Genomic DNA, 16,314 nt, shown 5'->3' with positions numbered 1-16,314 from the left:
CAACTTACAGTTTTACAATATTCTTTCATAATGATCAGGAGCATCTGTTTTGTTTTGTTTTAGGGCCCAAAAACAACTAGGGTCATATGCGACTAAGTGAGAACTGTAGAACACGAAGACAAAAAAGGAGTTAAGAACGACTACACATTAAGCCCAATCACTGGAAGGAAAAACAGCTAAAAACAGGGGCTTGGAGATAGGTCAATAAAATATGCCATAGAAAAATGGAGGTCCCGAACTAAAGATTAAATGTCCTTTGACATAGTGCTACGACGGATAAAAAGTAAAATGCAGTCGACAGCCCGCGCGTCATTCGCTAAAACAGCCAATTAACTGAGAAGACAAACACAAATGGGAACAAAAGTGATTATAAAAAGGGCATTCCGTCAGTTTGAGGGCAATGAGCACAACGTGGTGATGGCTAAAAAGACAGTGCCCAATACGCACCCTAACTAAAATGATCTCCTCGCAGCCAGAGTGGCGAGAGGATGTCGTCCAAGCTCCTGGGAGAGGCTTAACAACTCAGAGCTTGTTCCCATGAAGGGAGGACCAGAGATGATGCCAAAGTGACACCACCTGCTGACAGGCGGCAACACAGAGACCGTCGGAGGGAACGGAAGAAATAGTGGCCGAGGTACGAGGACTGGAGCCTCGGAAGCAACATCAGTGGCCTCGTTTCCCATCCGTCAGACCGACATGACCGTGAACCCACATAAACACCACACTGGCTCCAGTGAGCTAATAACAGCTTTCCTGGACCCACTGCACTTAGGGATGGATGGTGTACAGCCCACAGAGGCTCTGAAGGGCACTGACTGAGTCAGAGCAGATGACACAATTAAAAAGCCTGATACAGGACGAAGAGCTCTGCTGTAAATACTGAGCAGTGCTCCACAAGCTGATGCCGAAAATCGTCGGAGTCAATGACAAAGGTATGACACCACGGTCAGTCCAAGAGTCATCAGTGTACACAAAGGTCCTATCGCAAAGTTCCGTGAGAACGCCAAGAAACTTACGGTGATAGAGTGAGGCTGGAATAGTGTCCTTAGGAAGCGAACGAAGACCGAGGCATACGCATGCCGCCACACGAGTTAAGCTGCCGGACCGAGAGCCGAAAGCAAACTCCAGCAGGTAACAGAGAAGAGGGACAAGCCCCGTACTGGTGATCACAAATGGAGGCACAGGATGGTTGGAGGCATGGGATGGGTGGCCAGGCACAGTAGACAAATGGCATGCATATCTACTGAGGAGAAAGTCACGGAATTTCAACCAATTTGCCACCATAGAGAAAACTGTTTGGCCTAGAAATAATGAATTAGATGCTTATCTGACACCCACTGAAAATGCCTTGTAATTACGGTGAAGCGCATCTGGGTGCACCAGATAAAAAATAAATAAAATAAAAAATTTAAAAAAATAAGTAATGAGAAACCCTAAATGACAGCATCCATATGGCGTTTTCTTTTAAATCACTGTAATTTATATACAACTGCTGCGAAAATGGCCAGCGCAAGAAAGTTAAAACATTCTTATAATTTGCTAGTAGCTCATCATGATACATAGCCAGTTCCACAACTAATTTTCTATTTATCATAAGATAAGTTTTCAATGTTCATGCAAACTGTAAGTAACTCACATTAGTGATTCAGAACAATTACCTTTGTGTACTGCTCCAGCAGCTTTGTGAAATACTGAAAGAGTGAGTGTTGTGGCCGCAAAAAGTCAAACTGGTAGTTACGCTGTTCACGGTTCATCAGGTTTGTGAGGAACTGCCGACCATTACGGGCTACAAATTGGGCTGTCAGCTTGACGATGTCACTGCAAACATTGACAAAAATTAAAGAGATTCACCGAGGGAGTATAAAAGTGAAATCTTTACTGCTCGGACGAGACACATAAAGATCTGACAATTTAATATCTCTGACTGCATAATCTGTCAGCTTCGTGTGCACGAATTATGCTACATTTATGAAAATTTTTGGGAAAGACTTAAGTAAATAGATCCAAATTGTGCTCCTACAGGAACGAAAACACGTTATAATACTCACAGGTCCAGGGCTGAAATTGATGGTGGGTCTGCAATGAATTCAAATTCTGGTGGTGGATCCTTAGGAATAAAGGGCTGCTCAGAAATTTGCTTCAGGATTTCCTGCTGTTTCTGCTGCTGCGACGGAGCTAGGGCGGACGCCTTGGGAGCGGTAGGGGGGCCGCTCGGCTCTTGACCTGCTCACACACCGACGGTTAAATACCTTGCTCACTTGCGATCCCACAGGGCTGAACTTAGACATGAAGAAATGTAGATTTTTTTTTTAAATTAAATGTAACATCAAATATGGTAAATAACAATTGATTGGCACTCCAATGTCTAGTATTTTGAGTGCAGTACTAAGTCATGTTCAAAGAAGGAAAAAACGTATTTCATCTTCAGTAAAAAATAAAAATGTTAGCAAATGGGTGAGGAAAAATAAAACAAAAAAGATTTCAGTGAATGTTTTGATGCTGTCTGTTGGGGCAACGGGCCAAGTAAAATAATAACTTGTACATAAAACTTCAAATAGTTACACATTTCCCACCTCCACATCACGGTACAGTGGTGTGCAAGAAAGAAGGTGGCAGAGGGATGGGGCGTATATTATGGTGACGCCAGTGTGCTCTCTGCCTGTCCCACGCCACACTCTCCAGCTGTTGCCTAACCCAGTAACTGACAACTTCTGTTTTCCGCTAGATAAATTTATACACTCGGAAAAGTATCACTGTCATTTCTTAATGTGCTACTAATTGGGTACGCTTTACAGTACCTGTAATAACCACTGCAGTGGCTAGGATGCCAATTACTTTTTCTCGGCTGAACATCTAGAGTCCGGCTTCCTACCAGTTCGAAGCGGCTTGCCGTAAGTTTGTCTCCCGTGCCGAAGTCTTCATCCTAGAGTAGCACTTCCACATACGTCTTTGATTATTTGTCAAATGTATTCCTTCCAGTACTGTGGAAGCTATTACCTGACGGTTTAACGTGTCTTATCATTCTGTTCTCCTCTGCGTCAGTGTTTCCCACACGCTTCTTACTTTTCCAATTCTCAACAAAACCACCTCGTTTTTTATCTTTCCAGTTAACTTATTTTAAAGATCCTTATAGGGCACAAACATCTCGAAAGATTCGATTCTCTTCTTTTCCAGTTTTTACAGAATCCATAATTTGCTTCCACGCAATGCTGTGCTGTAACAGAAATTTCTTCCTCTAATTAAGGCCTACGTTTATCACTAGTCTGTCACTGTGCTAGTCTGCTTCATACGTCTTCTTACTTCATCAACATTGTATTATTTTGCTTCCCAAGTAGTAGAATTCCTTCGCTTCATCTACTTTGCAGTCAACAATTCTGAAGTTAAGTTTATTGCTAATTTCACTTCTGCTACTCGTCAATACTTTTGTCTTTCTTCGAGTTACCACCGATCCATATTCTGTACTCGTCATAATGTTCGATCGAAAGGTACAGTTATTCTACTTCAGTTTTATTGAGAATAGCATCATCATCAGTAAATTTTATTGCTGATATCCTTTCAACTCTGATTTTAATCCCACTCTCGAACCTTAACTTTATTTTGACCGTCGCTTCTTCGAAGTATAGATTGAGCAGTGGTGATAGAAAATTGCATCCCGGTCTTACGACCTCATTAATCGGAGCACTTTGTTCTCGGTCTTCCATTCTTATTGTTCCCTCTCCATTTTTATACGCACTGTATATTTCCCACCTCCCTTTATAGCTGTTTCGTATGTTTCTCAGAATGTCAAACATCTCGCACCATTTACACTGTCGAATCCTATTTATAGGTCGAAAGATCCTAGGAATGTGTCTCGATTGTTCAAGAGTCTTCCTTTTGTTATAAGCGAATTGTCAGAACTGCCTCTCTGGTGCCTTTACCTTTCCAGACACCATACTGATCTTCTGTCTAACAAACCTTCAATTTTATTTTCCATTCTCTGCATGTTACCCATGTCAAAGTTGTTGATCTGAAAGTGCAACACTTCAATTATTTATCTCGCCTTGCTAATCTAATACTGCCTCCACTACGTCTCACTTATCCACTCACATTTCTCCCTCAGTCACGTCGTCAGACGGGTTCTCCCCCTTGTCGATGCTTTCTATGAGCTCTTTCCATTTACCCACTCTCATCTCGGCACTTAACATTGGAAATCCCAATCGCACTCTTAATGTTGACATCCTCACTTTTAATTTCGCTCAAAATTGTTTTGACTTTGTTATTGGCTGTACCTTCTAAGTCATCTCTGTTTTGATTTCTTCTTCCTATAATTGTTTCGCCTCGACTTCTGCATATCTTCCTGCCTCATTTTGCCGAGGAATATTATATTCACAAATTGGATGTTAGTTTTAATCACAGCCAAATTTGAAGTTCTAAAAATGGTGACAATTTTGACAAAAATATTACCATAAAATATTTAATGAACCTGTATTGCCACAGGTTATTCACAATAACCAACCACACATTTGTGGGACAGTTTGACTTTTTGACACAGCAGCCCCAATGTTAAGTGACAACCACACTGTACACGTGAGTTAGAAAACTAATTTCAAATTATCAAGAATGATGTGCTGAACAAAGAAGTTTGTTCTTTCAAAAGCTGCAAATCTGTAGCTACAAAATAATAATAATAATAACAACAACACAGACATGTGAATACCAAGCAGGATACAAATTAAGAATATCATGTGCTGAGGAGATACTCAATTTAAAGGCTAATAATGAGTCAGATGCAGATACCCAATGACATTGTGCTTTGTTCCAGTTCATAAATAAATCATTGCAATTTAAGCTGTATTGTTAGGTTCCTGTATAACCACATCCTCGAAAATCAAATAACCAGCATCTTCTGTGCAGAGAGAAATTGTATACAGAGATTACCATTAGCTACTCCACACTAACAGGATATCTGAATAAATCACGGAATATATTACCTAAAAAGTTTTTGCTAATCTGAACCCTAATAGCACACCACAAACTATATGCAATATAAATTTCATATTCCTACGAGACAAAGAAAACATCAGCAAACTTTATGTACAAAATGAAAGAAATTAAAAACGATATCACTGAATATCAGCATCTCTATCATCACAACATAAACAAAATATAAGCTAACTTTATTTACAAACTGAAAGAAATGATACACGATGTACTGATTGGCCACCTTCATTTCACCCGTTACCAACACCTACACGTCGCAAGAAAACCGCTGACGTCACAAGTGCACTTTAACCAAAACATAATACATGAAAGTTTCCAAAACTCTGTGATTTTTGCCACATTTTGAATTTGTAAAATGGTCACATTTCAAGAACTATTTGACTTACACACCTGAAATTTGCACCATTTTATTCAGTTTTTTAACAATTTGTGCTATTTTACCATATTAATAAAATGCTAAATATCTCCCAACCAAAATAATTTTAAATAAGTAATATTTCAAAATGTCAGTCACACACTATCCGTTAATGAGTGTCTGCCATATTTCTAGCCAAACTGGAAGAAGTTATGTAGTGGACCCCTCTTGCAGTTTTCGTACATTATATACAATGTATCTAATATTCATCACAATACTTGTTGGAGACTTGTCCATTCCCTAATACACATTTTCTGAATTTACTTTGCCATTTTTGTTTTTGTTACGAGAAATGCGTTAAATGGCATTTAAGCATGACATAAATGTAAACACATTACAAATTGCAGGTAAATCTCTCAATCACTCATAACCAAATTATCATCTTTTGGCCAAACCTACATCCCAGTCCCCTCTATGGATCAGTCATTCACCACAACCGTAATTTCAGGGTGGGGGTTTTAATATCACAATGTAGCCAAATTTCTTAATGGTACTCCTATGGAAGCACATGGAAATAATTTTATTTTACTACAATCTGCTTTGTCCACTGTGCCACAACTGTATACAGTTTACAGACTGGTTCATAAAAGCAGTCGTCAGCACACTAGACTCGCATTTGGGAGGAAGACTGTTCAAAACGCGTCCAACCATCTTAATTTAGGTTTTCCGTGATTTTCCTAAATCCGAGATGGTTCCTACGAACGGACGCGACCACTTTCCTGCAGCATCCAAACCTTAACACTAGCTTCTGCTCTGCCTCTACTGATCTCTAACCAATAACATGTTACACCCTAACCAGAATATGCAATTACTGTACTCTAACTAACCAAAGTAATAAACTATTTCCCAATTGGAAAATAATTTACTACTTCAGCAACGGCCCAGCAGCACAACATAAAAATCGGAAAAAACTTTCTAGCTTATGCCACAGTGCATAAGATTTAGAAGGAACTGAGGCAGAATGGAATTTTTGTGCTGCTTACACAGGCAAAGAGTGTGTGTCGAGGCACAGTAAAAAAAGCTCAAAATCATAGCTAGTTTGCAAAATCCTACAAATAACCAAGTACTAACGCACTTCCAATTGGTTACCTTGGGTACAGCAAATATACCAACAGTCATTTTTTTTCTATGTAAGAAATGATGAGCATTTGGCAGAAGAAAGGAACGTGACAAAAAAATTTATGAAGCCATAGCAGTCGCAGGACTCTGGACAATTTGTGATCGATAGTCCATTAGACCCTGGTGCAAACAGGTGAAGACGTCAATCGTTTTGGTAGCACCCGCACCAAACAGAAGCGAGGAATGCCAAGGAAGGGAGCCATTCTCCACGATTCCAACAAATTGCATACGTAACAACCTGTACATCGCTAAACTGCCGCCGTCACTACGATGACACACATTGCGCATTTCCAGTAGCGTGCTCCGGGTGGCCACCAGAGGTCGCCGATGCTGAACAATGGTAAAACAAAATTGACCATTTATTCATTTCAGTCGCAATGTCAAAAATTAGCCTTTACGAAAATGTGACTAGTGGCCGCACCATACTACTTATGAAGCTGTAATTTGGCAGTGCTTCATGCGAGGTCTGTATGTACATCCTGCAAAAATTTCATCGAAATTGGAGATGGTCGAGTTGGGACCCTTAGGCCACCTGACTTGGAATGACCCCTTTGGATTTGTAGTCTAACACTTTAGCGCTGAGCCTCCAGACATTTTATGAACATCTAAATCCTTAAAGTCAGAAATGACATTTTTTGTAAACTTTGGCCTTGGTCTTAGTAATAAATGCAATTAAAATAATTAACTCAGAACACCAAGACTAATAATTCCTTCTATATTGTACTGTAATTAATTTCAGCCTTTTTGAATTGACAACAGATGTAACTGATTGGTTTCTCTTTGCCTGCATGTTACTGACTTAAACTGCATCCTACAGTGACTTTGATTGCATCACACGACATTATAAAAGGTTTTTAAAAAATTAGGGAGAACTTCTGAAACACCTTTGACCTGTTACACTGCAGGAACTGTAGTCCATTGGAAAGTTACTCCTTTTTTAAACAATTTTGTGAATTGTTTAGTTATTATAGCATAATCCTTGATGAAAATACTGATTTTTTGCAGGGCCCTGGAAACTCTGTAATTCCAGGAAAATTGCGACAGCTTCAGTTAATCACTGAACTGGTTTCGCCCCAGCTGAACTGATAATATGACTTAAGTACTGCAAAATAACATTTTTCCAACTTTGAATTCAAATGTGCTCTTTGTAATCGCAACAACACACTCCTTAGCCGTTTGGCATATTCCTCAATTGTTCTGGAGAATACAATATCGTCACCTAAATAAACCAAGCATGTAGTTGTCTTAAAACCTATAAATGACAAGCCTGCAAATTGGAGAGCCATCAAAATAGGAGATGGTCGAGTGGTGAGCTTGTCTAAATTTAGGCCACTTGTCATGGAATGACCCAAAGGCCTTGGGTTTGATCCCTAGTCAAGTCTAGGATCCCTGTCACGCATCACTATTCCCACCTCTTATAATGTTTGTTGATGTGAAAAAATGCTGAGTTGCACCATGGTTCAAAATTCATATTTAACTGGCTTGCCTTTTGAACAGATAGTAGGATTTGTTGCTTGTGCTTATGGCAGTAAATGATGGACATCTTGTGTGCTACCAAGAACAGAAAAAGAAAATATTTTATTTATACATCTTTGTGGACTAGCTCCTCCTTTTTCATATTCATATAAATTGACTGTCTAAAATATTTCATATTTTCCTTTTAATTGATTCACCTGTTCCCTCTGGTTAAATATTGTATTGTTGTTGTTGTTGTCTTCAGTCCTGAGACTGCTTTGATGCAGCTCTCCATGCTGCTATCCTGTGCAAGCTACTTCATCTCCCAGTACATACTGCTGCCTACATCTTTATGAACCTGCTTAGTGTATTCATCTCTTGGGTCTCCCTCTACGATTTTTACCCTCCAGTACTAAATTGGTGATCCCTTGATGCCTCAGAACATGTCCTACCAACCGATCCCTTCTTCTAGTCAAGTTGTGCCACAAACTCATCTTCCCCCCAATTGTATTCAGTACCTCCTCATTAGTTGTGTGATCTACCCATCCAATCTTCAGCATTCTTCTGTAGCACCACATTTCAAAAGCTTCTATTCTCTTCTTGTCCAAACTATTTATCGTCCATGTTTCACTTCCATACATGGCTACACTCCATACAAATACTTTCAGAAACGACTTCCTGTATACTGTATTAATTAAATGACAGATTCAGTTTTGCTTCCAAACCACAATTTTGTGAAATAAAGACTAAATAAGTAAATATATGTTTTCTTCTCCCTTTTCAGCTCCTGGTAGCACATAAACTTGAAGTTTGTAAAACATTCACAACTTGTATATAACACCACCACAACGGCCACTGAAAGAACACCGGGACTGTCAGTTGAAGATGTGTAAAACCTCAAATATTATGTTGGAAATGAATGTGTTGTAATACAAAGAAGAATAAGTCGTGTAAATTAATATATTAACAATGTAGAAAAAGATACATTACAACTCATCGTAAAGACGACACATTATGTTGCAGATACGTACAATTGAAAAAAAACTTCAACATAAGCTTTTGGCCACAGCCTTTGTCAGAAATAGAGGAATACACACCATTCATTCCCACATGCAAGAACACCTAATGCACACGTGGCCAACTCTGGGCTGAGCTGCCGGAGTTGGCAGTCACGTGTGCGTGAGATGTGCTTCCTTGTGTGAATGAAGTTTGTGTGTTTTTCTCTCTGTTTTTTTTTAAGAAGGTTGTGACCAAAAGGTTATGTATAATTGTCTGAATTGTGCCTATCTGCAACTTAGGCATGCTGTATTCACAGAAGTAGCAATCTATCTTTTCCAGATTTGTGGCTGTTGGTACCTGGAGGTTCCACTGTTTCATTCAGTATGTATTGTGATATATAACTTTAGACACTAATTGATTGATTGAAAATGGATCACCATAAAGTTCTCTAGTTGTAGATAAGTAGAAAGTTTCTCATTACAAGGCAGTCAAATAACACAAAACTTAAATAGAAGCAGCTTCACCAATAATTAAGTAACATAAATTAATATCGGTGTATCTGTAAAATAAAAGTTCAGTTAAGTAAATTATATGTAGACTTTATTATTAACTGCGTGTTACTATGATGTTGTTGTTGTTGTGGTCTTCAGTCCAGAGCCTGGTTTGATGCAGCTCTCAATGCTACTCTATCCTGTGCAGGCTGCCTCATCTCCCAGTACCTACTGCAACCTACATCCTTCTTAATCTGTTAAGTGTATTCAACTCTTGGTCTCCCTCTACGATTTTTACCCTCCACGCTGCCCTCCAATGCTAAATTTGTGATCCCTTGATGCCTCAGAACATGTCCTACCAACCGGTCCCTTCTTCTTGTCAAGTTGTGCCACAAACTCCTCTTCTCCCCAATTTTATTTAATACCTTCTCATTAGTTATGTGATCTACCCATCTAATCTTCAGCATTCTTCTGTAGCACCACATTTCCAAAGCTTCTATTCTCTTCTTGTCCAAACTATTTATCATCCATGTTTCACTTCCATACATGGCTACACTCCATACAAATACTTTCAGAAAGGACTTCCTGACACTTAAATCTATACTCGATGTTAACAAACTTTTCTTCTTCAGAAACGCTTTCCTTGCCATTGCCAATCTACATTTTATATCCTCTCTACTTCAACCATCATCAGTTGTTTTGCTCCCCAAATAGCAAAACTCCTTTACTACTTTAAGAGTGTCATTTCCTAATCTAATTCCGGAGCATCACCCGATTTAATTCGACTAAATTCTATTATCCTCATTTTGCTTTTATTGATGTCCATATTATATCCTCCTTTCAAGACACTGTCCATTCCGTTCAACTATGATGTATATTAAAATATTCTTATACGATACATGATAAATTGTTTTTGAAACCTGTAAAAATATTTTCACAGTTTTACTGGGAAACCCAGATATGAATATAAAATTTAAATTATAGCCTACCATACCACAATCTAATAAATACCTGGTCCCTAAATCAAATATAATAATGATTTGACAATGTTATTTGCTCTTCTTCATTTTAGTTTTTCATAACAACCTAGGAATACGTCCAAAGACACTACACACTGGATGCTGGCTAACCAACAAAATAAAATTCATTTTGATGTGTTCCCACTGGAATACCAAATACTAACAAAGCGTTTTTTAAAACAATGAATAATTCCGATTTTTGAAAATTAAAAAAAAAATTGTTCGAGAAAATTCTGCATTTTATAAAGAGACAAGTAGCATGCTTTTTACAGCTTCAAAAGAAACTGAATAAAACAATACAAAATTTAAGCCTGAAAGTCAAATAGTTAAAGAAGTAATGCGTATGTTTTAGGATTTCAAAACGAGTCAAAAATCACACAATTTTAAGAAAAAAGTTAGTTTTGGGTTTTTCCATGTAAAAAACTATTCTGTCTGTGCAGAAATTTTATCAATCTGCGTTGCCAAGTAACAGACTAGCGGTTAAATTTCACATTGACTGACTTCAATACTTAAGCAACATTAATTTACAAACAATGTTTCCACTGTGACTTACCTCTACCTTCTCTGAAATCTTTGACCTTATGCTGGTAGTATGCATGATATGGATCTCCAAAGTTTAGAAAGTTAAACTTGGGGTTTCCAATCTCATTTTGCCTAATCCTAGCTTCGAATTCTGGTCCGTTTCTGGCAACAAAACTAGCAGTTTTGTCAACAATATCTGGAAAACAATATTAAGGAAAACTCGAACCCGAATCATTATTCCAAAAACCTGTTAAAAAACGATCAATTTCCGCCATGAAAGGATACTTCTCACCTCTGGAGGTGGATAAATAATCCCAACGATTGGTTGTGTTGATGGAGTTGTATCAGTTTCTTGTTGCACCTCCGGGGCTGGTGGCGGCGGTGGAGGTGGCGGAGGAGGGGCTAACACATCTATCGACGGCATTTTTCGATTTAACTATAACTACTTCACTACTTCATACACACGTCTCCTCCAGTCTACACAAAACAACACACTAACACGGTGAGCCAAAGATTGCGCACCTACATAGATTTGCTTAATCTTAGGCCGGAGGTACACAATATATTAGCTTTGTACTCGATCGACCACCCTAGATATTGGTGAATGGTGATCAATTACTTCTGCTGTATACATACAGAAAGTAAATAAAATATTTTCTTTAGATATTGTAAGAAATGTTATTTGTTTCTAAGTCATAGATGCTATTGCGCTGCAGCAGCTGTTGACGTTTAGCTGTTTGTACCTTTGCCTTAGCGCTGCAAGGCGAGTAGCAAACTGTGAATGTTTATTTACGAAGGCATTTAAATGATATCCAGGTTATACGGCGCAGATACAGATAATGCCTCTTTAAAGCGAAAGAGGCAAATTGACACACTGAAAATCTTCAACGCTAAGTAAGTTCTCACTTTATTTTAAAGGATTCACAACAAACATTAAGTTCATTACAGAGAAAACTGCAACGTATTCAGCCGATTGCACGTACTATAGTGTTAAGTTTCTTTCTCGGTGTCTGACATTTCAGCCTTGCGAAACGTCATCCAATGAAGAGAGAACGATTTACGCTAGTTACTAATGAAATACTTTAATCTGAATCTGTTGTAACACCATCATCTCTTTGTCAGTCCCTGTGGCTCGATTTGTGATTTGCTTCGTAGCTAATAGTACATATTCTCTCTCACTTGTCAGTGTGTACACATTTGTTGTATTTTTTAATATTGACCTCTTTAAGTAAAGACTTCAGCATTCATCCATCATTTTGCTTGCCTTGAGAATTCGGTGACAGCAGAGGACACGAACCTTACCATGCTCTTGACATCTTCACAGTATGTAACTGTACGAAGGATCTAAAAGAATTGGGCATTTTTAGTAACATGTGATTTACACGTTGATGCAACTTCTCGTCCGGCAATAATAAAGTTTGCATTTAGATCGAATGATGCGCACTAATTTTCGGCATTTCCTTAAAGTCACAGAGAGAACTTATGAGTTACTTGTTCAGTTAGTAATGACAGCCCAAGTATTGATGAAAGATTCCAGACAATGTAGGATAACGTTTAATGTTAAGTGCTCTTAGTAATTCACCCATACATGACACCTCGTATTTGTTTGCAAGGAAAGCAGAACTGAGTGGCTTTACAACAGAAATCCCTAGATGTAAGCTACAATGTAAACACAAGACTGAGTACTATCATCTAGGCCATTGGATATTGTGGCGAAGGCTACATAGATCCTTTCAAATCAAGCTTAAAGGCATGTTGTGATTGAGAATCATGCTGCTGCACGATAGCAAGTATTTGGGCAAATGGCATTTAATCTGAAAGGGGAGAACTGCTTGGAACCTTCATTATTTGTCTCTAGAACTAAGTACTACATCTTTCTGGAGAATGTATGAAAATAATGGTACACTTTCACAAACATGTTTTAATCATTGAAGTTATGAGTTGGAATCCAAAATTTTCAAGGCTGGTGCTGCCATCTCGAAAGTAGGAGTAGTAGATCTTTGCACTGCTAGGAGGTGAGAGCTGCATAACAGACGAGTCAGTGTGCACAGTGGCATTGACTTGGGGAGGACGTTTTGCGTGTCCTCAGTGATTTCCATACTAGTATAGGTTAAAAACAGTCTTGGTTGCAATTTTAGTTTTTTATTTTTCACCAACGCCTTTCACCTTATTTAGGTATCTTCAGGTTATCTTTCCTAGATGGACGCGAGAGACAGCAAGATCTGCATAATTACCTGAGCCCCCATCTTACTCTGTTACTCACTCCTGTGAACGGGAACGCGTTATGCAGATCTTACTGCCTCTCACGTCTATTTGGAAAAGATAACCTGAAGATGCCTAAATAAGGCGAAACTTCTCGTTGAAAAATAAAAAACTAAACTGGCAACCAAGACTGTTTTTAACCAATACTGTTAAGCATTGGTTTGCTGTATGCTACATATGGATTGGAAGGATTTCTATTTCCGTACTACTTTGTATTTAGTGTGTTGTGATTTTACGATGAATCCGCAAGCAGAACGGCGCGTGTGTATCAATTTCTGTGCAAATCTCGGGAAAAGTGCTACGGAGACCCTTTCAGTGATTCAATAAGTGTTTGGGGGACAGAGCTTGAGCAGTATGCATGCGTTTGAGTGGCATGCTCGGTTCATGGCTGGCCGTACAGACGTCGAAGATGATGCTCACACTGGAAGGCCCGTGAGCCTCACAATGCCATGCATTGTTTCCAAACATCAACAATTGGTTCATGCGGATCGGCATCGAACCATTAGAGACCTTGCGGATGAAGTGGGTATTGGTTATGGGACATGTCAACAAATGTTGACTGATGAACTGGGCATGCATCAAATCGCTGCAAAATTTGTGCCAAGGATCTTGACTGCCGAACAGAAGGCACAGCGTGTTGAAGTGTGCACGGACCTTCGTCAGACCGCATCTGATGATCCAACCTTCTTGTCACGGGTTGTCACCAGCGACAAGAGCTGAATTTATGGTTATGACCCAGAGACAAAGCAACAATCCTCCCAGTGGAAGAACCCGGGCTCTCCAAGACCCAAAAAAGCGAGACAGGTGAAGAACAAAGTGAAGAACATGGTCATCGTTTTCTTTGATACCGAGGGAATTGTGCACAAAAAATTCGACCCACCCAACCAAACAATGAATTCCACTTACTACTGTGACATTTTGCGACGGCTCCGTGAAAACATGCAGTGACGATGGTTGGAAATTTGGCGTCAAGGGAACTGGCTGCTGCATCACAGCAATGCGCCCTGTCACACGTCCTTGCTCACCAGGACCTTTTTGCAAAAAACAACTTGGTGGTTGTACTCCACCCACCGTACTCGCCAGATTTGGCACCTTGCGACTTCCCACTATTCCCAAAACTGAAACTAAAGTTGAAAGGTCGTCGGTTCGACACTCTAGAGATGATTCAAATAGATTGTTGTATTTTACAGACGGAAGCGCACTCCTTGCCAGAAAAGAAGAAATTAACAGACCAAGTCCTCATGGTACAAACAACAATTCCTATTTTAACAGCTACACGGTACAGTAGCTACTTCAAGCTGTTAAGAGTTACAGGATGGGTACTTCGCTTTAAACGGCACTTATTGAAAGAAAACAGAACTTCTGGAGAACTAACAGCATCAGATTTGGGCGAAGCACGCACTTACTGGATTCAAGTTGTTCAACAGCAACATTTTGCGCTCGAACTGCATGCACTATACAACAACATGCCTCTACCACGTAATTCTCAGATAGCTCGATACAACCCATTCTTGGATAATGGTCTTATTCGTCTCGGTGGACGGCTGCAGTTTGCAGAATTAACCAGAGATCAACGCCACCCGATTCTTCTTGATCGACATCATCATTTCACACGTTTACTGATCCAGCAGACTCACATTCGTTTGCATCACCTTGGAGTAAACATAGTGTTATCTGAACTGAGAACAGAATTCTGGATCCTTAGAGCTCGACAGGCAATTAAACGTGTTCTACACCGTTGCCTACCTTGTAAGATGGTGAAAGCTCATGTTGTTCAATAAACTGAGGCTCCATTACCAGCTGAACAAGTTTCACCACTGAAACCATTTACAGTAACAGGTATTGACTTTGCTGGCCCATTATATGTCAGACAAGGACATATTACGAAGAAAGCGTATATTGCTCTATTCACATGTGCAACAACACGAGCCGTACACCTGGAACCGAGCTCAGATATGTCAACTGACAGATTTCTTCAAGCCCTACGAAGGTTTGTCGGAAGACGAGGAGTGCCCAGCACAATTTACACTAATAATGCTACTACCTTCCATGCCACGCACTTAGAGCTGAAAGAGCTCTGGCAGGCTCTTGTGGCAAGCAAGACGCACAAGTACCTCGCCCAGGAAGCCATCACTCGGAAATTCATCGCCCCACACGCGCCTCGGTGGGGAGGATTCTGGGAACGGATGGTGGGATCTGTCAAACGCTGCCTGATAAACGTTTTAGGACAGTCACAGTTGGACAAAGAAGGTCTCAACACAATCCTGGTCAGCATAGAAGCAGTACTAAACTCTTGACCAATTACGCAAGTGGGAGAGGAATCTGAGCCACTGACGCCCACACATTTCCTTGTAGGTGATCGACTCACAACACTACCTACTGGTCCGGAATCACCAGTTAGAAAGGACTTGTCCAAGGAATTTCAACGGCTGCAGAAGATGGTAGAACACTTCTGGAACAGGTGGAAGAAAGAATATCTGATCCTGCTCAAAAACTTCCACGAAACTCGTCAACCGAGGCCTGGCTCGGAAGACTCCAGCCGGGTGATGTCATTCTTCTACAAGAGGATGTTCATCCATGACACATGTGGATGAAGGCGCAGATAGAAGATCTTCGTGAAGGAAGAGATGGGAAAATACGAACTGTAACCTTACGAACTTCAGAAGGATCCGTAATCTCACGTCCCGTTCAACTGGTCATTCCTCTAGAAGTTGACCAGGGTGGGGAGGGTGTTGCGGGTTGATATTTGTAATTATAGACACTCTGGAAATATTGATTATCCTCGAATTAATGTTTTATATGCCATGATGTATGTGCCTTGGAGAGAAATAAAATTAATGTTGTATTGGAATCACAGTGTTGTGTGTCCGTAATAGCATCACTGGTGGTGATAAACACCCTCAGGATTTGCAGAAAACGTTTCGCCAATGGCAGAAGCACTGGGTCTGGTGCGTACATGTGGATGGGAACTACCTCGAGGGTGATGGTTAAGGTTTTCAACAGATGGCAGCACCAGTCACGAAAATTTTGGATAGCACCTCGTATATTGAAA

The 16,314-nt window shown here is 39.9% G+C and overlaps 2 protein-coding genes across 3 annotated transcripts in view; one reads left to right on the top strand and one right to left on the bottom strand.

Annotated features, from left to right (window-relative positions):
- Window positions 1-11,482, bottom strand: part of LOC126215217 (splicing factor 3A subunit 1) — a 100,673-nt gene extending 89,191 nt beyond the window's left edge. For both annotated transcript variants that reach the window (XM_049941883.1, XM_049941884.1), the window contains exons 1-4: window positions 11,286-11,482; window positions 11,032-11,196; window positions 2,049-2,223; window positions 1,659-1,818 (exon numbers count right to left, since the gene is read on the bottom strand). In XM_049941883.1, the coding sequence (XP_049797840.1) occupies window positions 1,659-1,818; window positions 2,049-2,223; window positions 11,032-11,196; window positions 11,286-11,424 (639 nt within the window). In that variant the 5' untranslated portion in view covers window positions 11,425-11,482. The remainder of the gene's footprint in view (window positions 1-1,658; window positions 1,819-2,048; window positions 2,224-11,031; window positions 11,197-11,285) is intronic.
- Window positions 11,483-11,744: 262 nt separating this feature from the next.
- Window positions 11,745-16,314, top strand: part of LOC126215354 (vacuolar protein sorting-associated protein 37A) — a 58,360-nt gene continuing 53,790 nt past the window's right edge. Inside the window, exon 1 of the mRNA XM_049942042.1 lies at window positions 11,745-11,894. Within this exon, the coding sequence (XP_049797999.1) occupies window positions 11,806-11,894 (89 nt within the window). The 5' untranslated portion in view covers window positions 11,745-11,805. The remainder of the gene's footprint in view (window positions 11,895-16,314) is intronic.

Source organism: Schistocerca nitens, chromosome 12, assembly GCF_023898315.1.
Source record: "Schistocerca nitens isolate TAMUIC-IGC-003100 chromosome 12, iqSchNite1.1, whole genome shotgun sequence".
Classification (NCBI taxonomy): Eukaryota; Metazoa; Arthropoda; class Insecta; order Orthoptera; family Acrididae; genus Schistocerca; species Schistocerca nitens.
The sequence above is the reverse complement of the archived record's forward strand: the minus strand, read 5'-3'. Positions and strand labels throughout refer to the sequence as shown.